This window comes from Myotis myotis, unplaced genomic scaffold, assembly GCF_014108235.1.
Source record: "Myotis myotis isolate mMyoMyo1 unplaced genomic scaffold, mMyoMyo1.p scaffold_m19_p_2, whole genome shotgun sequence".
Taxonomy (NCBI): Eukaryota; Metazoa; Chordata; class Mammalia; order Chiroptera; family Vespertilionidae; genus Myotis; species Myotis myotis.
Genome location: NW_023416324.1, coordinates 99562145 through 99585904, shown reverse-complemented (window position 1 = coordinate 99585904; position 23760 = coordinate 99562145). Strand labels below are relative to the sequence as shown.

Genomic DNA, 23760 nt, shown 5'->3' with positions numbered 1-23760 from the left:
TTCTATTCAAGGGTAATCTCATTTTAGGATCCTTACCTATAGCTACAAAGACCTTTATTCCAATAAGGCCACCTTCACAGCCACTAGGGGCTATAACTTGGACATATCTTTGGGGGGGCACAATTCAGTTCATTGTGGCTGGGTCTACAGGGGCCTCTGTGCAGGAATCGCCTCAGCGAGATTATGCACAGCCCAGATCTCTCTGCTGGCCCTTAACCACTTCCCTCAGCCGGCTTAGCATACACCTGATTGTAAGGAACTATCTAGAAGCAGACGTCCCTCCAGTCATCTCCTTGCACAATAAACTCTGAAGCTTTGAGTCCCTCAGGGCTGTGGTGGGAGATGCTAGGCTCTGTCAGTCCTGTTGCCCTACAACCTGCCCTCTGTCCACAGCCAAAGGACCAGCTTTCTGTAGAGATTACTCTTTAGTTCCTGGGAATGCATTTTTTCAATGAGTGCAGGCTTTATAGCATGAAAGGTTTTGTCTGGATTTTCTTTTTACAAACACAAGAATAATTCATTCAAGCTTTAAGAATAAAGATGCACTTCCTGAAACTGCCTTCTTCCATATTCAGCACAAAGTGGTGCTGATGGACCCAGATGCAGTCACAGAAAGGGGCTCTGAGCAGCTGCTCCAGGAGGGCTCTGGAGAGCTGCCGTGGGCCCGTCATTGGGCGCCAAGCTCTCCCCAGTATATGGGGGAAAAAGTCATTAACAACCCAGGCAAGTAGACCCTGAGGGGAGGACACATGCTTCATGATGCCATGCGACGTTGTCTTTCTCCTTCCTGGGCAGGGCCACCTGTCAGCTCACTCTCTTCTTGTCTGTTTACAGGACTCCTCCTCTGCCGGATCCAGCCCAGCGGCTGAACCGCAGGACATGGCTCCCAAAGGGCAGCTGCCTCTCAATGTGTGAGCTGCTGTTTGTGTTTTGGGATCCCATGCCCTCAGCATCTCCATCTCACCCTGCCAGCGTGGAAATGTGTGGTTTCTATGGGGGCCTCATGTGTTACTAGTTGGTCAGTTTATTTTATTTATTTTTTAAATATTTTAATTGATTTCAGAGAGAGAGGAAGGGAGAGAGATAGAGAGATAGAAATATCAATGAGAGAGAAACATTTATCACCTGCCTCACACATGCCCCCTACTGGGGATCAAGCCTATAACTCAGGCATGTGCCCTGACCAGCTGTCAAACTGTGACCTCCTGGTTCATGAGTCAACACTCAACCACTGAGCCACACCAGCTGCCCACTAGTTGCTCAGTTTTAATTATGTACATCTAATAATAGTACTGACAGGAAAGTGCAGAAAAGTTTAGCAGGATTTTAAATGTTATTGTCCCTAGGAAATTTATTATGAGCAGAGGGCATAATCAAAATATTTGATGATACAGGCACTGGCCAATCAGGAGAGGACCAACCATAGCAAAGAGAACACCTCACAGGCCCCTGAGAAGGTGTGGGCTGCAGGCCAGAGTGGGAGGATGCTGGCGCAGTGGGAGGTCGTGGGGTCTTCATGGTGGCTAGTTACTAGCTGCTCAGAGTAGCTCAGCATCTTAGTAGCTGTCACTGCCATACCCATGCACAGAATCTGTGTGTCACAGCCAAATACACCCTGATGAGTCACTGCTGGAAGTGACATGCTTGTCTTGCTTAGAACCTACTCTTGTTAAATTACAGTTCTTAAAAGATACGTGCAGTATAAAAACTCCCCACTTAAATAGCGTTCTGAAGAATTAGACTGTCTTCTACTCTTTTGTTTGCAATGAGCCAGTTACCTGAATGAATGTTCTAAGGTGGAGAGTAAGAATTTGGTCAATAATTGGGGAAGGGAAATGTTCACAGGTACTACGCAGTCAGAAGGACACTTGGGAATCTGTGTTGGTGCAGAACAGAATGTATTTCAAGCAAAATGCCTCTGAAAAAGCAACTTGCCAAGCTCCAGAAGGTTTCCTAGAAGTAGCTTAAATACCTGGTACATGCTTCCCTGCCTCCCTTGGCCTAGTGGAAGCGTTTGCCTTACGTGGGGACAGGGAGGGAATCATGAACATCCTCCTTTTTTTACCCACAGTGCTGTGAGTTGGTTATTATCATTCAGGTAAGCAAAAGGAGATTGAGGCTCACCTATATTTAACCTAGCTTCCCGAGGGGAGCATTACTATACTGCCTTCTAGATGTCTTTAGGCTGAAACCCACGTTTTCACCAACACTGGACAGAAGGTGCTGTCTTCTGACTGGGTCTCCTGGGTAAGCTCCAATGGCTTCCACTCAGACCTGGACCGAGGAGGCACGTGGGGAAGGATGGTGGTGATGGTCTTGCTCTTCTAACACTGGATTTCCTTTCCCTGAGAAAATAGATCTTCATCCACAGGAGACCCTTGGGCCCTCGTGGACTTTCCCAAATGAGAGGCAGGACACCGGGAACTCTTGCAGAACAAGGCCCAGGTGTTCCACTTTTGGGTCTCAAAATGAATGCCCAGCACACAGGCTTTCAACAGATGTTTACTTGTTCAATGAGAGCCACAGCCTTACCCCTCCTCGGTGCAGAGGACTCCCGGTGTTGGCCCAAAGTCCCCAACTCTGCATCAAACCAGCCACCCAAGAAGGCTGCTCTGTCTTTGAGACCCAAAAGGTAGCACAGTTCCAAGAATGTCACTCCCGGGTGTGTGAGTACATTTTGGAGGCCCCACCATGCACAGACCTCCCATACCTTGCAGGCTTTTCAATTTTGTGTGGAGATGGAAAGACCTCTTTTCCCACCCCACCCCACTCTGCCATTGGGGACCCCATCCCTCTGCTCTCTCCTTCTCTGTCTCCTCCCAGAGCATGGCTGTCCGTGTCTGGGTTGATTTTCATTTGGGTAACAGAAGGAAGACTTCCATGTCAAATACTGTCCTTGAAAGGATGATAAGCATTTTGGCAGAGATGTGTCTGCTAGTCACAGTGGTCATCTGAGAAGCAGAGAAACCATGGCCAGCAATGCTGGAGACTGGTTCATTGTGTGCTTCGCATGGCTGTTTGTACCGAGTGCCAAGCACCATGGCAAGTAATATCTCATATGTTACAGCGCTATGCACAATCCACTTTGAGAATATGACCTTTGAAATCGCAGTCTTTATTTTATTACTAGGGAGATAACGATCCAATGACCTCTTTGGTTTATCAGATTAACCTGATCACTCATCTATCCTTTTTAGCTCTAAGAAGTTAGTGGTCCGTGCATGCCGGTGACAGGCATGTAGGGTGGGAATGTGGTTGTTCTCTGTCTGTCTGTCCTTCCCAAAACAGTAGCAGTAGTCATGCTCAAAGATGATCTGAGGTTGTGCATGATAGGGACGCCTACACAGAGACAAGGGTGGCAGTGAGCATGCTACTGTGAGCCGGGGGTCTGTGATACACACCGGCCAGGCTATCAGAAGGTCTGTGACAGAATGACTCCAGTCATCCACGTCCATGCAGGGTTTGCCTTCTGCAGGTCAAGTCACATGCTCTGAAGTGTGAGCCCATATAATTGAAAGGCCTGATCGCTCAGGTCAGCCAATGGTCGAAGAGTGTTCTTACCCTCTTCTTCTAGCATATAAAAGTTCCCATGGGCACTGATTGTCTAAGGCTTTGGTTTTCTTAAAACACCAGGGGGCCCTGACCAGTTTGACTCAGTGAATAGAGCGTCAGGCTGTGGACTGAAGGGTCCCAGGTTCGATTCCGGTCAAGGGCATGTACCTTGGTTGTGGGCACATCCCCAGTAGGGGGTGTGCAGGAGGCAGCTGATCGATGTTTTTCTCTCATCAATGTTTCTAACTCTCTATCCCTTTCCCCTCCACTGTAAAAAATCAATAAAATCTATTTTTTAAAAAAAAACAAAAAACACACAAATCCACAAAGAGGGATCTCAGTTTGCTTACGCAGTGCATGAGGCGGCTGCTCATCTCTCCCATGACACACTGAGGCCTGCAGGAGCCCACACCCTCCCTTCTCACTGCCTGGTATTGGGAGGCCACTCAAAGTCCACTCCCTGGCCCGGGCTTGTCTGCTCTTCATCTGCCTGCCTTGTAGGGCTTCCTGGGGCATAAATGTCTGGTCCTGGAGGCCACACTTCAGGTCGGAGCAGCCCTTATAAATAGGCCACCACTTGGGCTGTGAGTGAATCTTACCTCCACTTCTCCGTGGGTTTCTCAGATGAGGGGAGTGAAGGACCTGTGGGAACAGGAAGAGGTCGCCAAACCGTCTTCTAATGTTTACACAGTCTGTGATGGTGGGAACCATGCCTCACATGGGATGGGATCGCTTCTACCCAGATTCGTAACACAGGGCTGGCTCTGCACCTCGGGCTGCAGTGGGATTGACCAGTGTGAGCTCAGTACATTAAGACCCGGTAATGTAAGTCCCTGCTCTGCGGTGAGGCGCCAGGGGAGTGACCCCACAATCCAGTCTCCTCTGACAGCAGCCCGCTTGTGGGAAGCTCCTGCAGCAGCACGGTACCTGCCCTCCTGCACCCTGTTATGCTGATCACCTTCAGGGAGAGAGCAGAACCAGGCCCCGACCGGGAAGGAGTGGAGAAGAATGCACAGGGGAAGGGCAGAAAGTCACCCTGAACAGAGTGGGAGCCTGTGGGCAGAGTGGCACTTGTGAAGGTGCCAGCAGGGCCAACTGACAGAAAGCCAGCGTGGGGGCCTATAGGTGCCGGTGGGTCCTCAGCAGCACTAGTGCTAAGTCGGGTTTCCTGCCGCGTGTGGAGGACTGCCCTGCATTGGGGGAGGACTGCCACTGGGAGTCAGGCCTGTGAGGGAGCAAGCACTGAGCTGTGCTTGGGGGAAGCCCAGCTGATCCTCAGGGGAATCTGGGGCCCAGATGGCACCTCAGCTTCCCCAACCACAGAGAGCCCTGTGGGCTTCAGGCAGCCCTTGGGAGGGGCAACGTCTAGTGAATCTGTGTCTGTAGGGAACTGCCTCACAATTCTATCAGCTCACAACTAACCATTCTCAAACCCCAAGCAGCAAAGCACCTGCAGCATTTCCCAGTCCTCAGAGTGCCCTGGGAGGCTGGGGTCAGGTCACTAGGTCTGTTACAGAGGGGTTTGCCATGGCTCTTGGCAGCTTGGAGGCCCACTTTCTGGGCCCTAAGTGGGAATTTCCACCACTAAGTTTGTTCTTTCCTTGTCTTCAAATAAACTTGCTTTAAAAAAAAAAAAAAAGTAGAATTTGAATAATTAGTTGTGGTACAAATATTGCAAGGAAGAATGTAACCAAGAATTCCCTACCTAGGCTGCCTTTTCTCTATGCAGGGCCTCGAGGCCTCTGCCAGCTCAGATCGATGTCAGGCCGGGCCGGAGACTAAACAAGGAAAACCCATTCCAGCTTGTTCTCTTGCTCCCTGTTTTTCCTAAAGATGTCTCTTGCCCAGAGCACCAAGTTATAGACAGTGTAGAAAATAGTAAACAAACAAACAAAAACAGGGCGGCCCCTAAGACCTGGCCCCAGATCTACTTCTGACACCCCAGGGCCTCTCACGGCTCAAGGAGCCTCACTGAGCTGTCAGGTCGGAAAGGTGCTCCTGGCTGCACACTTGCTTGGGTAGGCGCTGAGCTGGGCATGGCCATGGGCTCCAGGATCAGGGCAGAGCTCTGCCTCTTCCCTGCCAGTGCCTCCCTGGACCTGCAGTGCTGGGAATGCCTCTCCCCCAGCCCCTCATTGCTTTACTGGGAAGAGCAGATCACATGCTGTGTGTGCCAGTCCCCAGATGCATCAGCTACTCTTAAGTTGGGTTCACCCACAGAAGAACTCACATGTGACTCGGGGGACACAGTGGCTCTATGCCCGCCCTGCCTGCCACTACTGATCCTGGCCCTGCTTCTTCTGCCTGCAGGTACCTGGCACTCTACACCTACAAGCCCCAGAAGAGTGACGAGCTGGAGCTGCGCAAGGGCGAGATGTACTGCGTCCTGGAGAAGTGTCAGGACGGCTGGTTCAAGGGCACGTCCCTGAGGTCTGGGCTCTCTGGGGTGTTCCCAGGAAATTATGTGACTCCTGCTTCCAGGTGAGGTCGTAGTCGCTGCCTGGGAAAGAAGGGAGGATCCCCCCTCCCATTTCCCTGCAGCTGTCATCACTGGGCCACCCAAAAACACAGTTCAGAAGGCAGCCAGGAAGCCCCTGCCTATCGGGTTTGGCCCTGTGAGCTCAGAGTCCCCTTGAACAAGGATTCTAAGTAGCAAGCATTTCCCCTTCTGAATTAGGTTTGCTTGTCTTTCCCCGAACAGACACTGGCTGCCCAGGGAGAGGGTGGGAGCAGAATGAGCTGCAGTCAGGGCAGTAGCAGTAAGTGGAGGCAGAGTCACCATGGAGGGCGAGACTCACAGGTGTGGGTGTGGGTGTGGATATCGGGGGGGAGGTTCCTGTGCACAGTGAGAGTACAGCGGGCACATGTGCTGTAACATGGACCTGCTCTACATGAAACACGCATACATGCATATGTGCAAAGGAAAAGTGATGTACTCCCCAAAGTCAGCAATTGTTATTAACTGGTAGCATTATAGATAAAAGTTTTTCTTCCTTGTGCTTTCCTGTGTCTTACAAAATGTCTGTTATATTTTTTTAAAATATATTTTATTGATTTTTTACAGAGAGGAAGGGAGAGGGATAGAGAGTTAGAAACATTGATGAGAGAGAAACATCGATCAGCTGCCTCCTGCACACTCCCTACTGGGATGTGCCTGCAACCAAGGTACATGCCCTTGACCGGAATTGAACCTGGGACCCTTGAGTCCACAGGCCGATGCTCTATCCACTGAGCCAAACCTGTTAGGGCTTGTTATATTATTTTTATTAAAACAGAGCAATTTTAAAAATTCACTGAAAATGTTATCCAGAGTTGTCTGAGAATTTCCCATTGAGATGAGGGCACTGCTTGATCTTCAGTCCATCTCGCTCAGGGAAGCCCTTTACCAGTTCAGAGCTACGTCAACATCCACAGCACATAAGAAAACTGGAGATGTGGCCCTTGTACTCCCTTTGAAACAAGACTGCTGTGAAAAAAATTAAACAGTGCTTACATGTTGCATTGGTGCTAGAGATCCATACTTCTAAGCGCCCAAGGGGCAGTGCCAGCCTGGAGTAGGCTCACACCTCTTGTCATTCCTGGGAAGGCCCATAATTTGCAAGCCCACTTTATTTAATTTTTAAAAATTTCCTAGGGAAAAAGTGAGCCCAGCAGGTAGCAGATGTGATTTTTTAAATGTGATGGTTTGGGCTGGCCAGCTGACAGGTTCATGCTGGAAGTGAATTTCAAGGCAGCTCTACAACTAGTGAGGGAAGGTGCTGCCCAGTCCCTGGACAGTTGGGTCCTTCCCTAGGGGGCTTTCCCCAGAGCTGTCCTGTAGAAACCTGACTCAATGACCATTTGAAGTCAGACCCAATGGTACCAAGCCACCTGGAGAGGGGCCTCTGACCTGGCCCGGAGCCACGCCCGGCAGAGCCTGTTCTCTCCCAGGTGTGGCTTCTGGTGGCTCATGACTGAGATCCCAAGAAGACAAAGGGGAGTTTATTGAGCTCTTGGACAAATGGAAGACATTCCAGTCCCCTGAAACTAAACACCTTGCAAAACCCGCCTCCACTGTATTCTGCACCCCACAGCACAAATATGCAAAGTGTGCAAGTGTGAACAGCCTATCTTCCAAGTTGCTGTTTTCCATTGGTTTTTCTTAAACACTCTACACTGGTTTCATCTGGAAACCGTGGGCTGAAAGGGCATTTATTTTCTGGTAAGAAGCTGCAAGTTCCCTGACATCTCTCAGCGGTACATGGTCTGTTGGTGCCCTTCCCAGAGGCCGGCAGAGCAAGGAGGTGGCCTTGTCCAGAGGGAGTAGTAGGTCCTGCCACTGCTTCCCTCCAGGTGCAGATGTGTCCAAGCCTCGTGGGATGTGACTGAGCCATCGCTCTTTCTGGAGGTGTTTGGGGACGCACAGCTGTTTGTTAGAATGAGTCAAAACAGTAACTCTGGTACAAAATATTTTATTGGTTGGAATAATGCCTCTGTTTCTCAGGGTTCTTTTGCTACTTCTTGAATATTCACACAGAGTTAGCCCCCATGAAGACTTACAGAGGGCACCCTCTCAGCTGGAGCTCTGGGCATTGTTTGCCGACAAGGGTTATCTCGGCTTTGTTTTAGGGTTCTCTCCTGGCCTGCGTGGCTTTCATCTCAGAAAGGCCAGTGTGTAAGAGCAGGCCTTTACCAATGGCCCACGTGGGGTGGTTTTGTCTGCACTGTCACTTGAGTTCATTCTCTTTTTTTCCTTAGGGCTCCTTTAGGAGGGCCTGGGCCACCTGGGAATAATGTGGTTGGAGGGTCTCCACTGGCCAAAGGGATGGCCACAAGCATCCACCCAGGTGGTGGGAGCCTGAGCAGCCCTGCCACCACCGGGAGAGCAGCCCTCCCCCTCGCCACACCCCAGGCCCAGCACCAGGCAGCCTCTCCCCCGGTGGGCAGTTGTCTGTGGCACTCAGCTCCCCCAGCGGCTAGCCAGGCCCGGAGCACTATCCCCACAGGTATGTACTAGTCTTTCGGGGCCTCAATCTCTGGGAAATTTGTCAAGGGGCTGAGGTCTCGGGTACACAAATCGTAGAAACATTCTGGCCTAGGTCTCAATCAGTTCACAACGGGAATGGCTTGTCGTAATCATTGACCCTGTTGATCTCCAGGAGATATGACTTACCCTGTCCTGGAAACTGAAACTGATGAGCAATTTATATATTTGGCTGCAGCAGGAGGACCGAGTGCACTGATAAGATTAGCAGGAGGACCGAGTGCACTGATAAGATTAACAGCCTCTGTTAAGCGGTGTGGCTAGGTGGGCTCTGGCTCTGTGGGGAGGCTCCGTTGGGGGCACCTGCGATGGGGCAGGGAGAGTGGGAAAGGCTTCTCTAAAGAGTCTATCCCAGAATGAGCAGCAGAGTGACACTCAGGTAGGAACAGAGAAGGGTGCCATTTGACGCAGGAGGAAAGGAACATCGAATAGAAGTGGCAGAAAGCAGTCTTCTTCAACCAGCAGCAAGAAATTGAGTAAAGACCGAGCTGACGGAGGCCTGGCTGAAGGCGTGACTTGGGAGTCAGCAGGCCTATTTTGAATGCTGGGGCTGCCGTGGCCCCACTGTCTTCCGCTGAAAGACGCACTTACCTCCACGGACACTGTGAAGGCATTGACATTGCATATACAGTATGTACGCAGTACACTGCAGCTGTTTTATTGTTCTGTTAGAGAATAAGAATATTATTGGAGTACTAGATGCATGAGAGTAAGAAGAAAACATAAGAGTTACCACAGGATCAGGGGGTTGAATTCTCTCTTGAAGGCAGTGGGGACCCACCATGAGACTTGAAGCCCGAGGGTTGACACTGTAGTGAATATTAGCAGGCACAGCAGGGAGAAGAGGTGGTGTGGGCAGTCCGAGGCCTGGAGCCAGGAGAAAGGGGTCGCTGTGCCAGGTGAGGTGGCGAGGGCCTGGATCCAGTGAGTGGAACTGGGACAAGATAATAAGCTGTTCAGGAGGCAGAGTGGGTGTGACTTGGAGATGCTCTGGGTGGAAGTGTTCAGGGGAGTGAGGAACCAAGCCCAGTTCTCAGCTGGCACCAGTGGACTCAGGGGATGACAATGGCATCCCCTGACCTAGAAAAGACCAGAACAGGACTTGTTGATAGAGGAAGATAATGACATGTGGCTTTGGGAGATGCAGTGGGTGCTAGTCACACTGGGGCCCACCGGTTAATTTGGAACTGCCTCCCTAAGGGGGACTCCCATCCCGTGTACGAGTCCTGCCTGCCACGGTAGGAGGCAGCCCCTGTTCCCTCAGCCGCCTGTCAGGCCAGCTGCAGACACTCACCTGAACTCTATGTGTGTCCTCCACTCAGATGCCAGGAATGTGAGATGCCACGTGGATCCCTTTGGGGATGCAGGAGATGGTGAAAACATCCTGGCTTTTCAGGGGCCGCAGGTGGACTTGCAGTGCACAGTTCCCGATCACCAGTGGGTGCAGGGTGGACTTCGGATGCCCGTGTCTGACATGCTGGGTGGTGTCTGTGTCCAGCAGTCATGGGATCTGGCCCAGGGAAGCCTCATGGATGGGTTAGGCACTTCCCTGGCTGGAGAGCCTCCGAGACTGACCCTGCAGTCCCTGTGAGTGCCTAGCAGTCTTTCATATGTAACTTAATTCTGTGTCTGGCAGCTCGGGCGCCGGGGGCCGGGTAAGAGCTGGCTGTCTATGCACTGAAGGAGTTTGGCAATCGCATCGTCTGATGCTGGACCTCCTAGCCCCAGCTGCTACCTTCTGATCAGCTATGCTTCTGGCTTAAGTTCATCTGACGCTGCTGAGTGGGCGCCTCCAGCTGAGGACACGGCCCTTGTAGTAGCCAAGTGATGGAGTGAACCCATAGCAGAGCTTCTTGACTGGGGCTCTACCCCAAAATACCCATCTCCTTGGCCCTTGGAGGACCTGGGCAGGACCTGGGGCACCTAAAGTCTCAGATCAGGTCCCTTCAGGTCCCACTCCCACATACAGATGTTTCTGTGTGCACCACCACAGCCCTGCTTCTCACTGAGAGTGCACACCCAGCACAGCAGCCCTGGGTTCTCTGCACAAAAGGCCAGTATAATGGCCTTTCTATGCCATGGCTTGCTCACAACTTCCCAATTCAAAGAAAAAAAAATGAGACCTGCTGGTCATTTCTCCCTCTGCAGAATAACAAGCTGAATCCAAGGGAATTGGCATGGCCAGGGAAGGGCAACCTTGTATCTCAGCCATCCATCACCATAGTAACTACCATGGTGGGACAAGCTTTCTCTTCCATCAGTTTAATTCTAGAGATGGGAAGAGTGGCGCACAGGGTGTAAAATATTTTGCCAATTGCATTCCAAACCTAATACTTGTCCCCACATTATTGCTGTCACAGCCAGGTTAAAGAAAGGCTCCTACTGCATCTTATCAGTAAATTAAGTGCCACTGAGTTCCCACAGCATTTTCCACTTTACTCTGCATTTTGCAAGAGAGAGAACAAAAAACTGTTGACAGTTCAAGTAATGTATTGTCAGGGCTGCAATTACCCATCTCAGTAGACCCCGACCTAGGCGGTTGAGAGGCATTTCATTAGTTCACTCATCTCGAGCCAAAGTCAGGGAGTTTGACAAAAGCATCCAATATGATTTGTTCTACTTAACTAATGTAACTCCTTTTTTTAAGGGCAGCTCTACCCATTAAGTATAGTGTCCACATAGCCTCATATCAGTGCTTAGTAGGCGCAAGAGCCCTGTGCAGCCATATATTCATCAGCAAACAGTACTGAAAGAGAACTCTGTACACACCAGGCTCTGCTGGGGTCTGGAAATGCAGAAAAGAACCATATGGACCCTTTTTCCACCCCTGATTAGGGATAAGGGCAAGGGAACTTTCAGTAGATTTTGAAAACCACTAGGATGGAGGGTATTAAAAAAGCGTGGAGAGATAGTGTACTCAGACTGGGAGGAAAGTAGGAGAGGGATGGAAGAGGTTTATGGAAAGTTTTCAAGAGGAGGTGACACTGCCTTGAATTAAAGCAGAGAGGACATTGGAGCAGAGGGACTGGCGAGGGCACAGGCATGGTGATGAGGAAGACCAGTCCCTGCTGTGGTAGCCTCACGGAGTTGATGTGACTGACAAAAAGTATGGAAGGAGAACAATAGTAACTCTCTCTCTACTGAAGCAAAATTTGCTTTTCGATCCCAAAGATAAGTAGATGAGCATGCAGTGGTGGATGAGGTGATAGTGAAGCTAGTGCAAGACTGATGCCTTTGGGAACTAAAACCAGGTCCGGGGGAAGAACTAGGAATGCAGGAGGGTAGGTACCTGCCTTGTGGTAACACTGAAAAGGTGTGCAGGGGCAGACCATGAGGTTCTTTTAGGCTATGTCAAGGAATTTCAGTTTTTATCCTAAGGGCAAAGGAGCATATTAAAGGGTTTTCAGTAATAGATATAATCATATTTTTTATCTAAAAGATAAAGTAAGACTTTTCTCAATTTTAGTTATTTATTTTATATTTTATTAAAGTTGAGATACAATATTATATTTTTTTCAGGAGTGCAACATAGTGATTTGACATTTATATCCTATACTAGAGGCTCAGTGCATGAAATTCATGTGGGGGGGGTGGGGGTGGGGGGGTGGTGTCCCTCAGCCTGGCCTGCACCCTCTCTCAATCTGGGACCCCTCAGGTAGAGTCCCTAGGCCTGACTGGTGATAAGGGCCTATCAGGGCTTTCCTTCCCCCAGCTGCTGGCAGCTTGCCTCGCCCCTGCCACTGCCACTGCTTGCCATCTGTGTGGCACTGCTTCCCCCCTCCCCACCCGCCACTGGTCGCCTCCCTCTGCAGGCGACAGGCATGGGGTGCGATCCCTTGTTTGGCCTGGGCCTCCCTCTGTGGGGCAATTGATCGTGGAGCCCCCAGATCGATTGCCCCGCAGAGAGAGGCCCTGCCCACCCACTGCAGCACCGCCAGCCCGGTGGCCTGAGCCTCCAGACCACCCTTGTGGGGCGATCAATCAGGGGGCGGGGGGAGGGCAGATACACAAGATGACTGGTTCAGAGGAACCATTCAGCCAAAAGCCCTAAGCTGGGCTCATGGCTGGCAAGCGAAACAGTGGTGGCAGGAGCCTCTCCTGTCTCCGTGGCAGTTGGACATCCCCTGAAGGCTCCTGGACTGCTAGAGGGCGCAGGCCAGGCTGAGGGACCAGCCCCTGAGTGCATGAATTTTGTGCACTGGGCCTCTAGTGTCTTATAATATGATCACCACACTAAGGCAGGTACCCATCTGTCATACAAAGTTATGGCAATAGAATTGACTGTTCTATATTTCCTCATGACATATATTTTCTTATAACTGGAAGTGTGTACCTCTTATTCCCCTTCACCTTATTCACCCCATCCTGCTACCCTCTGGCAATCATCAGCTTGTTCTCTGTTTCTATTGGTCTGTTTTTGTTTAGTCATTTATTTTCTGTTTTTAGATTCCTCATATCAATGAAATCATATGGCATTTGTTTTTCTCTGACTTATTTTACCCTCTTTGTCCATCCATGTTGTCTCAAATGGCAATATTTCATACATTTCATTCTTTCTTGGGCTGCTTAATATTCCACTGTATATATTATATATACATCATATATAAATACTTATACATATATATGTATATCATATCTTCTTTATCCATTTCTCTATCAATGAAAACCTAGATTGCTTTTTCATGGCTATTGTAAATGCTACAATAAACATAGAGTTACACATATCTCTTTAAATTAATGTTTTCATTTCTAGTGGGAAGGTAAATCCTGTCCTCATTACTTTATCTTGGCCATAAGCAGAAATCTAGTTTCATATGACGCAGTATTAAATACCCAGACATGGAATTACTGTGTCATATGAAACTAGATTTCTGCTTATGGCCAAGATAAAGTAATGAGGACAGGATTTACCTTCCCACTGGAAATAACCAAAAAAAGCAGATAAATTTATAAAGCAAGAGTTTATGAGACAATAGATATCAGAAAACCACAGAAATGATACAATTAAAATGATGAACACAGAGGTGGGCCCAGCACACTGCTTAGAGAAGATTTCAGACTTCAGCACAAAGAGGAAACTTCCAAGGGTGCAGGGCATCCCTCTGGGGTAGTTCACTGAGAACTAATCAGCATATGCATGTGAGAAGACTACCCAGAGCCAAGCAAAGACTGCAAGGAAGGATAAGTGCTGTTAGTGCTATCATTGTGGGCATACAAAGGAGCAGGAAAATATGAGCAACAACAAAGAGATAAATCAATCAACCTAAACTGACCCAGAACCAATATAGATGTTAGAATTAGCAGACAAAGACATTGAAGACAGATACTATAGTTGCATTCCATATATTAGAAAGTTGAGATTTTAAAGGTATTTATAAGACCCAATCAAATTTCTAGGAATAGAAACTATAGTGTGTGGAGATCAAAAAATACTTGATGGGCCCAGCTGGTGTGGCTCAGTTGTTGAGTGCTGATCTATGAACCAGAAGGTCACAGTTCGATTCCTGGTCAGAGCACATGCCCAGGTGGTGGGCTATTGTTGAGTGTTTCCTTCCCACGTCCCGCGTGGGTCAGGGTTCAGGAACTGGAAGCAGAGCCGCACACAAATGAATATGAAAAGACAAGAGATAATTTGAAATATTGGGGGACCGGGCGGGCAAGTCCAACTCAAGGGGAAGGACTCCCTCCTGTGCTCAGGCCTCACCAAACTTTTATTGATCTGGGATGCACCCATAGCATAGCCCTTAGGCAGGCGACCCCCTGCAACAGGCAGACTAGCCCATCAGCAAGGATTTACATAATAATAAATGGGGGAGTAGTTTCAGCTACCACTGTCTGGACAAACAGAGGTGGCGCCTAGCTCCAACCTTTGCTAGGGCTTGAAAGGCACCCAGCCTTTGGGGGGTTCTCTGTCTATGCTTATCAGATAGTGAAGGCAATAAACAGTTTCCCACAGGCTATATCCCCAGTAGGGGTCATGCAAGAGGCAGGTGGTCCATGATTCTCTCTCATCATTGATATTTCTATCTATCTCTCTCTTCCTCTCTCTGAAATCAATAAAAATGTATTTTAAAAAAGAATATACTTGATGGAATTAATGTGAAATTAGACTCTGCTGAAGAAAACATTAGTGAACTTGAAGGTATAGTAATAAAAACTATGAAAAATGAAACACAAAAGAGAATTTTTAAAAATGAAAACAGCATCAGTGAAAAACAGGACAACTTCAAGTGGCTTAATATACATGTGATTGAAGTCCCCAAATTTGAGGATAAAAAAGTGAGAGAAAAATTATTTGAAAAAATAATGATCCAAATTGTTCTAAATTTGATGAAAACTAGAGACTCATATATTAATGACAGTTGTTGAACCCCAAGCATAAGAAACAAGTAGAAAACTATATCATGAAAAAAACTCTAATCACAATAATTTTTTTCTGTGACAAAGAAAATCTTAAAAGCATCCAGAAAAAAAAAAGATACATAAAGTAAGGAAAAATTAGGATGACATTAGATTTCTCATCATGAACACGTCAAGTGAAAAGACATTTAAAAACTGAAAGAAGTACTGAAAAAAATAAGTCTGTCAAGTTCAGATTCTATACCCAGAAAAAATACCTTTAAAAAGTGAAAGAAAAATAAAGAATTATATAGATATAGAAAAGATTTCATCATTAGTAGACCCACCCTATGAGAAATGTTAAAGTTCTTTAGGAAGAAGAAAAATGATACCAGATGGAAATTGGGATCTATACAAGGTAACAAAGAGCGCTAGAAATGGTAACTACATACATAAATATATAAGATTTTTAATATTATTTAAATCTCTCTTTTTTTTAACCCACTACCTGACACTCCAACCAACTGAGCCACACTGGCCAGGGCTTATTTAAATATCTTTAAAACATAACTGAGTGTTTAAAAAAATAAAAACAATGCAGTTTGAAATTTAAAACATGTGAAAGTGAAAGGTATAATAGCAAATGCATTAAGGTTGGGAGGGAAGAAATGGAAGTACTGTATACTATTGTAAAGTATTATAAGTATATTCTTAGACTACATGTAAAGAGTTATCAAATCAATTACAGTTAGGCTATGTTAAATTAAAGATGTAAGCAATCACTAAATATGAAAATGAAGAGTTATGACAAATAAGGTAACAGAAAAAATAAAATGTAATCATAAGACTTCCAATAATCCAAAAGAAACCATAAAAAGACAGGAAAGGAAACAAATAATACATGGGTCAAATATAAAACATGTAGTAAATTGCAGGTTTAAAACTAGTCATATAAATAATTTCATTAAATATATATGGTCTAAATAACCCCAAATAGAATGCATAGATTGTCAGTTATTATTTAAAAAAAAAAAAAAGACAAGACCCAAATAAATGCTGTGAACAGGAAATAGATTTTAATACTTTAAATATAAAAATGCAAATAATGAATAGTAAAAGGATAGAACAATATATATAAGCAATTGCCATTATTCATCGTAGTTATAGTCTACTAGAGGCCTGGTGCATGGAATTCGTGCACTGGGGGGGACGTGTCCCTCAGCCCAGCCTCACCCTCTCCGATCTGGGTCCTCTCAGCCTGTGGGATCAGGCCTAAACTGGCAGTCAGACATCCCTCTCACAATCCGGGACCTCTGGCTCCCAACCGCTTGCCTGCCAGCCTGCCTGATTGCCCCTAACCGCTTCTGCCTTCCAGCCTGATCACCCCCTAACCACTCCCCTGCTGGCCTGATCTCTCCCAACTGCCCTCCCCTACTGGCCTGGTCACCCCTATCTGCCCTCCCCTGCTGGCCATCTTGTGGTGGCCATCTTGTGTCAGGATGTGATGGTCAATTTGCATATTACCTCTTTGTTATATAGGATAAAGTTTTTTGTGGAAGAGCCACACTCAAGGGGCCAAAGAGCCGCATGTGGCTCGCGAGCCGCAGTTTGCCGACCACTGCTAGACCAGTATTACTGAGTGAATACTGAACTATTTCACCTAAGTGAAATATGTGTGTGTAGCTCACATAGATTTTAATCTTAAATGTTCTATTTTCTTTATCTTACAAAAGAGAAAATGTGGTTTGGAAGTATTAAGTCACTTGCCTGAGGCCACCCTACTAATAGGTGACAGGGTCAAGATTCAACTCATCCGACCTCCCCAGAGCTGGAGCTTCTTGTGCTGCACTGCCTGTGCCCCTCCTGTCTCTCTGCCCCTGGGCATCTCTGTATGAGCTGAAATGAGAAGGAAGAGCATCATCTTGGTGCACCCCTGCTGGAAACAAGTGCGTGGGTGACTTGTATTATTTGCTAATCTGTGCATGTCTGAGAGTGACTGCAAAAGCACCAGAGGTTGCAAATCAATTTTAGCTAGTAGCTGAATTTGCAAATACAGAATCTGTGAATAATGAGGATTGACTACCATGCTGATACTAATCAAAAGAAATGTGGTTTGGTCATATTAATATAAAACCAAGTAGAATTCAGAACAGAGAATGTTATTACTAAAAAAAAAAGTTAATTTTACAATGGTAAAAGAGTTGGTTCATCAAAGGGACTAAATATTTATGCTTCAAATAACAGAGCCTCAAATAAATAAGCAATTATTGATAGAGCTGTAGGGAGATATAAACAGATAAACCTGCAATTGCAGTCAGAGGTTGCAATACTTCTTTCAATAATGGATACAAGCATATTATTGGTAAGAACATAGAACATTAGAACAACACATAACCAACTTGACTAAATTGACATTTACGGGATACTCCACCAAACAGCAAAATACACCCTTCTTCAGGTGCACATATTTACCAGATAGACCATATTCTGGGCCATAATATTTAAACCTCAAATTTTAAAAATTTAAAGTCACTCAAACTATATTTTCTGACTACAATAAAGTTTAATTAGAAATTAATAACACAAAGATATCTCCAAATATTTGAAAACTAAATGGCATACTTCAAAATTACCCAGGGATCAAAAGGAAATCAAAGTAGTAATAGAGAGCATTTTGAAGTAGATGGAAATAAAAACACACCATATCAAAATTTGGAAATTTATATCACTAAATATCTATATTAGAAAAAGAAAAAAAAATCTTAAATCAATTACCTGTTTCACTTTAAGAAACTAGAATAAAAAACAAAGAAAAATATCTTTCTGCCAATAAACTCAACAAATTAGGCAAATAAATAAATTCCTTTAAATACACAAATTAATAAACTTAAAAGAAGTTAATAATCTTATAGGCCAATCCTTATTACAGAAATTGAATTAGTTAAAAACCTTCCATAAAGAAATCTTCAGGCCTAAGTGGCTTTATTGGTGAAATATACCTAATGGTCAAGGAAGAAATTTTAACAATTCTTTGGGAACTCTTCCAGAAAATTGAAGAAAAAAAGAAAAAGAAAATATTTCCTAACTCTATCTGTAAGGCTAGCATTACCCTCATACTAAAAGCAGACAAAGACATTAAAATAAAACTATAGACCAGTGGTCGGCAAACTGCGGCTCACGAGCCACATGCAGTTCTTTCGCCCCTTGAGTGTGGCTCTTCCACAAAATACCACGTGCGGGCGCACATGTACAGTGCGATTGAAACTTCATGGCCCATGCGCAGAAGTCGGTATTTTGTGGAAGAGCCACACTCAAGGGGCCAAAGAGCCGCATGTGGCTTGCAAGCCACAGTTTGCCGACCACTGCTAGACCAATATTACTCATAATCATAAACAAATTCTAAACAATTTTAACAAGTAAAATACAGCAATAAACAAAAAGGATACTAATACAACATGACCAAGTAGGATTTATCCCAGGAATACAGGGTTTAATTGATATAATTCACTTATTAATAAACTAAAAGAGAAAAATAACATGGTCAGTCAAATAGATGTGGGTTGGGGGAAGATTTGACCAAATTTGTCATCCATTCCTAATAAAAACTCTCATAAAATGAGAAAACAGAAGTGAACTTCTTCAACTTGATAAAGGGCATCTATGAAAGCCCACAGCTAGCATTTAACTTGTTGTGAAAGGCTGAGAACTTGTCCCTGAGAGCAGGATCGAGACAAGGATGCCCACTCTGGACATTTCTACTCAATATTGTATTATAACTTCTAACCCAAGAGGTTAGTAATGAGAAAGAAGTAAACGGCATACAGATTGGAAAGGAGGGAGCTAAACTATCTCAGTTTGCAGGGTACATTATCATATAGAGAGAACCCTAAGAAATACACACACACATACACACACACACAGCTTTTTTTTTTTTTTTTTTTTTGCTTTTTTTTGGTAACAGATGAGTTAAGCAAGGTGCAGGGCACAAATTAATACACAAAAACCAATTGTATTTTTACATACTAGTAGTGAATAGTTGAAATTGACATTTAAAAAATAACAATAGCAATTTTATAGCATCAAAAATATAATATACTTAGGGACAAATGTGGTCAAAGATGAGGACGAACTATACACTGAAAACTACAGTATTGCTAAGAGAAATTGAAGAATACCTAAATAAGTAGAGAGATGACTGAGAATATTCGCAAGTGAGAAGACTTAATATATTAAAGTGTTTATTCTCCCAAAATTGACCTGTAGATTCAATCAAATACCAATCAAGACCCCACCCAACTTTTTAATAGGAATTGACAGTCTAGATCTCAAATTCTAGACTCTTCTAGATCATGCAAAGGACCTAGAAGAGTAAAAGACAACCTTGAAAAGAGCAACAAATTTGAAAGGCTAACACTGATTTCAAGACATTATAAAACTATAATAATCAAGACAGTGTGATATTGTTGTAAAGGCAAACAACTAGATCAATGGATTCTTTTTCTAAAAATAGATGGAGCCATAACTGGTGTTTTCCAGATAATATTTGATGGATTGATCGAGTAAGACACCATATTTCTGTGGAATGAGAAGTGGCGGGATGACCCCTGGATAGTATGGAAGAATGAGTTTATGTAGAACTCCCCTACTTTCTCTGTTCTAAACACAGAGAGTTTGCTTGTTTGTTTTTAAAACTTTTTAAAAGTCAACTCTATGGATGTAAACAAAGTGGAACACACAACAGCAGGTGGGGTTCAAGTGCTGGCCTACAGGCTCCAGGGTGGAAAACGGGTGGTGTGAGCTGACTTTCAACACCTGCAAGAGCGTATGGGCAGGAGCTCGAGGCAAGTATCAGGGGACCAGACCCAACCTCTCCTGGGGGCATGTGCAATACTGAGCGCTGTGGAAGGTGTGGAGAGAAGAGAGTTCCACCTGAGCACAGAGCTGAGTGTGGCTCTGGCCTGAGGACTAGGTCTTCACATCCCTGGGAGACCAGAACTCAAGTGATCCGGTTACACTGGTTCTGAGAGGAGGCCCCAGAGGTCCATGTAGAAGAGCGACAAGACTGCAGACCCAGAGAAGTAAACCAGGGCAGAAACAACAGCAATAAGACACCCCTGCTCAGATGAACTAAAATCTCAGGGCTGGGACTGCTAATGCATAAAGGATAGCCAGTAAACTTAAGAAATGAGAGGGAAATAAAAGAGAAATCTAAAGAAGTCACTGATGTCAGTATATTTAAAATCCTCCAAAAGGAAATAGAAGAAATAGCATCCACCCTCTAAAAAAAAGAAGAAGACAGGGTGGTGAAGAAAAAAAGAGATGGATAGATATGAATCAGAAATTGTTTGATACGAAAAAGAAGCAACTTGAAATTTTGGAAAGAAAAAATATATTTATTTAATTACAAAACTCCATGGTGACATAAACTCTAGACTAGACTCAGTTGCAGATAGAAATTCGTGACACTGGAAAGCCATACAAAGGAATTTATCTGCTGATACCGTCCTTATTTTGTAGTGTTTTAGTAAGGAGATGCGCAGTCAGGTGGAAGCTAGCCAGAGGTGGAGGCGAGCTGTGCCAGGGCTCAGCAGAAGAACCGGAAGCCACCCTACAGGGTTTTTAGGACCCAAGTGCCATTGCCCTTCCCTGGCTGAGCTGTCACCTCCCGTTACAGGCTGCTGAGCTGGGCTGAAGTCCAGGCAGCAGGGGAGAGGCAGATAAATGACGGATTACCTCAGGGGGATTAAGCGACCGCAGTGGCTTCATCGATCTGCATCATTGTCTAACCTGGTCTTTCTTTGAAAGGAGGAGCCACATTGAGGAAGGATCCAAAGCCATCCCAAATTCTGAGTAGTTTTTTAAAGCCATAAATAAGCCTTCCTCTATCTCACCTCCTGGAAAGAGAGGATGGGCTGCTAGCACACTGTCAGAGGAAGGGGTTGCTTGTGCGGGGAGCCGGGCAGGTGTCTGAGTGTGCGCTTTGTCCAAGGTGGGGGCTGAGAGCATGGCTTCGTTGCTTGTATATTTCCATGTTGCCGAGGCCATGCATGCCACAAAGTCTGGCACTGGAACACTGCGGCAGTGTGGCATCCCTCTTCTCTGGTTGACAAGGCCAACACACCGGAAGTGAGCAGTGCAGCATTAGAGGGACACTTGGTGTGAAGTGATGTCGGCTACCACCCACGAAGTCTCTTTTTAGGCCAGACCCACCTGCCTAGAACTCTGTCCCTATGGTGTGGCCCATTCTCTCCCCTAGTTGTTTCTGTAATTAGTAAGGAAACGGTTCTTCAAAATTACTAACGCAAGCTGTAGTAGGATTCATTTTAACATGGCTCTGTGTTTGGAAGGAACTCTATTTTTCTTTAAAGTCCTAGGTCTTTTTAAAATATATATATTTTTATTGATTTCAGAGAGGAAGGGAGAGGGAGAGAGAGATAGAAACATCGATGATGAGTGAGAATCATTGATTGCCTGCTTCCTGCATGCCCCCTACTGGGGATCAAGCCCACAACCTGTGCATGTGCCCTGATCCGGGAATCAAACCATAACCTCCTGGTTCATAGTCTCAGTTGTACAGAGACTGGGCAGATTGTCTCAGGAAAGAGTCTATTGCAATTGCATGGCAGGTTTCAAACTAAACTTTCTACTCACTGTTTCTCCCACCCTGTGCTCCAGCTGCCCTCTCCTCTGCTCAGGCTCAGGACCAACCAACCACCATGGTGTCACCCCTGTGCACCCAGAACTCCCCGTCCTGCCTGCCCACTGCCAGCCTCAGGCCCCACTCCATGGTGTCCCTGCAGCACCTCCACCAGCCCCCAGTGCAGACCATCACTGGTGCCCAGTGCCCCTGGCCAGCCATCCCTCTCACGTCAGCGGCATCAGCCGTCACACCTCCCAATGTCACTGCTGCCAACCTCAATGGGGAGGCCGGAGTGGGGACCGTCAGTGGCCTGTCTACTTCCAGCCCCACCAACGTGGGATGCAAACCAGATGAGAAGAAAACTGAAAAGGTAAGCAGCTCAAACTGGGTGAGCTGGTTATTGTAACTCTTGGGCACCAGACACCAAAGACATTTTGTGCAATTAAGGCTTTAAGGTGGGCACCAGGCACATGGCAGACAGGGAGGCCAGACCAGCAAACAGTTGGTTGTCACAGTGGAATCTAGGCAGGCCACAGGTCCAACTAACTGAGCCCAACTACCATTTTTATGCAAATCAGAAAAATGTGTTTCTCCTCAAGATGTGTTCAGCCATCTATTGGAAAATCATTGTGCTATCCTCATTTTGTTAGAACAATACTCTTCTTGCCATGCACCAGGATATCCTATATAATAAAGCGGTAGTATGCAAATTAACCCTCATGCCCTCACAAGGTGGCTGCCAATGACCAAGCTGGGGGGCGGGGCAGTTTGGGGCAATTAGGCTGGCAGGGGGCAGTGAGTGGCAATTAGGCTGGTGTGGGGGACAGTTGGGGTCAACCAGGCTCGCAGAGGGGGGCAGTTGGGGGCAATCAGGCCAGCACACAGAAGCAGTGAGGGGCAACTAGGCTGGTGTGGGGGGGCAGTTGGGGGCGGCCAGGCTGGCAGAGGGGGGTAGTTGCGGGTGACCTGGCCAGTGAGGGGGCAGTTAGGGGTGATCAGGACAGCACGCAGAGGCAGTGAGGGGCAACCAGACAGGCAGGCAGGTGAGCAATTAGGAGCCAGTGGTCCAGGATTGTGAGAGGTATGTCCTGATTGGAGAGTGTGCAGGCTGGGCTGAGGGGAGCCCCCTCCCCCCCACACACGAATTTTGTGCACTGGGCCTCTAGTTATAACAGAATACACAAACCCACTTTTGTGGCAGCTATGCCTTCCCTATGTCATCCCTGAGCAGGCACCACTGCTCAGGCTCACTGCTCAGGCCCACTTTCTGTGGAGAAACGGGAGCAGGATGCCAGCCTGAGTTGGTATGGGTGGCATTGCTAACTCTTCTTTTAACTGTGAAGGAAGTAGGCTTATTTCACAAAATAAATCTGATTCCAATGAGCTTGCCTCAGTTGCCACCCATCCAGACACTGGATCAACCAGGATTACACTCCAGGTTTCTAAATCAATGCTGTCCAATTAATTTATTTCAAGGCACATATCTAATGTGAAATCTCCTAGTAGCCACCTTTTTAAAAAGTTAAAATAATTTTAAAATAAAATTAAAACATTAATTTTATTAGTATAATCTATTAACCCCCATATCCAAATATATTATCATTTTAACATGTAATCTATATTAGAAACTTGTTGGTGATGTTTTACCTTTCTTCAGCCAGTGAGACAGCCCTGGTGCTCAGGGGCCACCGCCTGCCTAGCGGCTCCTTGGAGTGTGGGCCTAGGTCCACAACAGGGACCCACTCTCTTTATCGGCCTTGTTGTATGAAAGGTTTATGCTCATTTCCTCTCATCTTGACACATTCTGCAAATATTTTAAAACCTTTCCATGTAAAATCAGTCTTCTGAATGGAATTTGCTAGCTAGGGCTTGGATGAGATCCTCAACCCTGGATTGTGTATTCAAAGGGAGGCCAGCCTCTCTGCTTTTAGGAACCATACCTAAGCCAGGCTGACTGCTCAGTCCATCAGCCTAGGAGCCCCTGGAGGCACACCCACCAGCCAGCACCCTGTGGATGTGGGAGTCCAGGAACCGCCAGAGATGCCCACACCAGACTCTTCAGGGCCTCACCGATGCTCAGGTCTGATCACAACCTGTCTTGTTCAGGCCAGAGGAAAGCAGTTCCTGTGTAGCTGGTGTGGAGGAGGCCTTGGTCACAGCTGCTCCTGCCGAGCTCTCAGCTCTCAAAGCTCAAATCCCGGATATT

The 23760-nt window shown here is 46.3% G+C and overlaps 1 protein-coding gene across 1 annotated transcript in view; it reads left to right on the top strand.

Annotated features, from left to right (window-relative positions):
- Nucleotides 1-23760, top strand: part of SH3RF3 (SH3 domain containing ring finger 3) — a 281575-nt gene that overhangs the window by 237556 nt on the left and 20259 nt on the right. Inside the window, exons 5-8 of the mRNA XM_036351738.1 lie at nt 835-911; nt 5863-6033; nt 8290-8537; nt 21590-21924. Of these exons, the coding sequence (XP_036207631.1) occupies nt 835-911; nt 5863-6033; nt 8290-8537; nt 21590-21924 (831 nt within the window). The remainder of the gene's footprint in view (nt 1-834; nt 912-5862; nt 6034-8289; nt 8538-21589; nt 21925-23760) is intronic.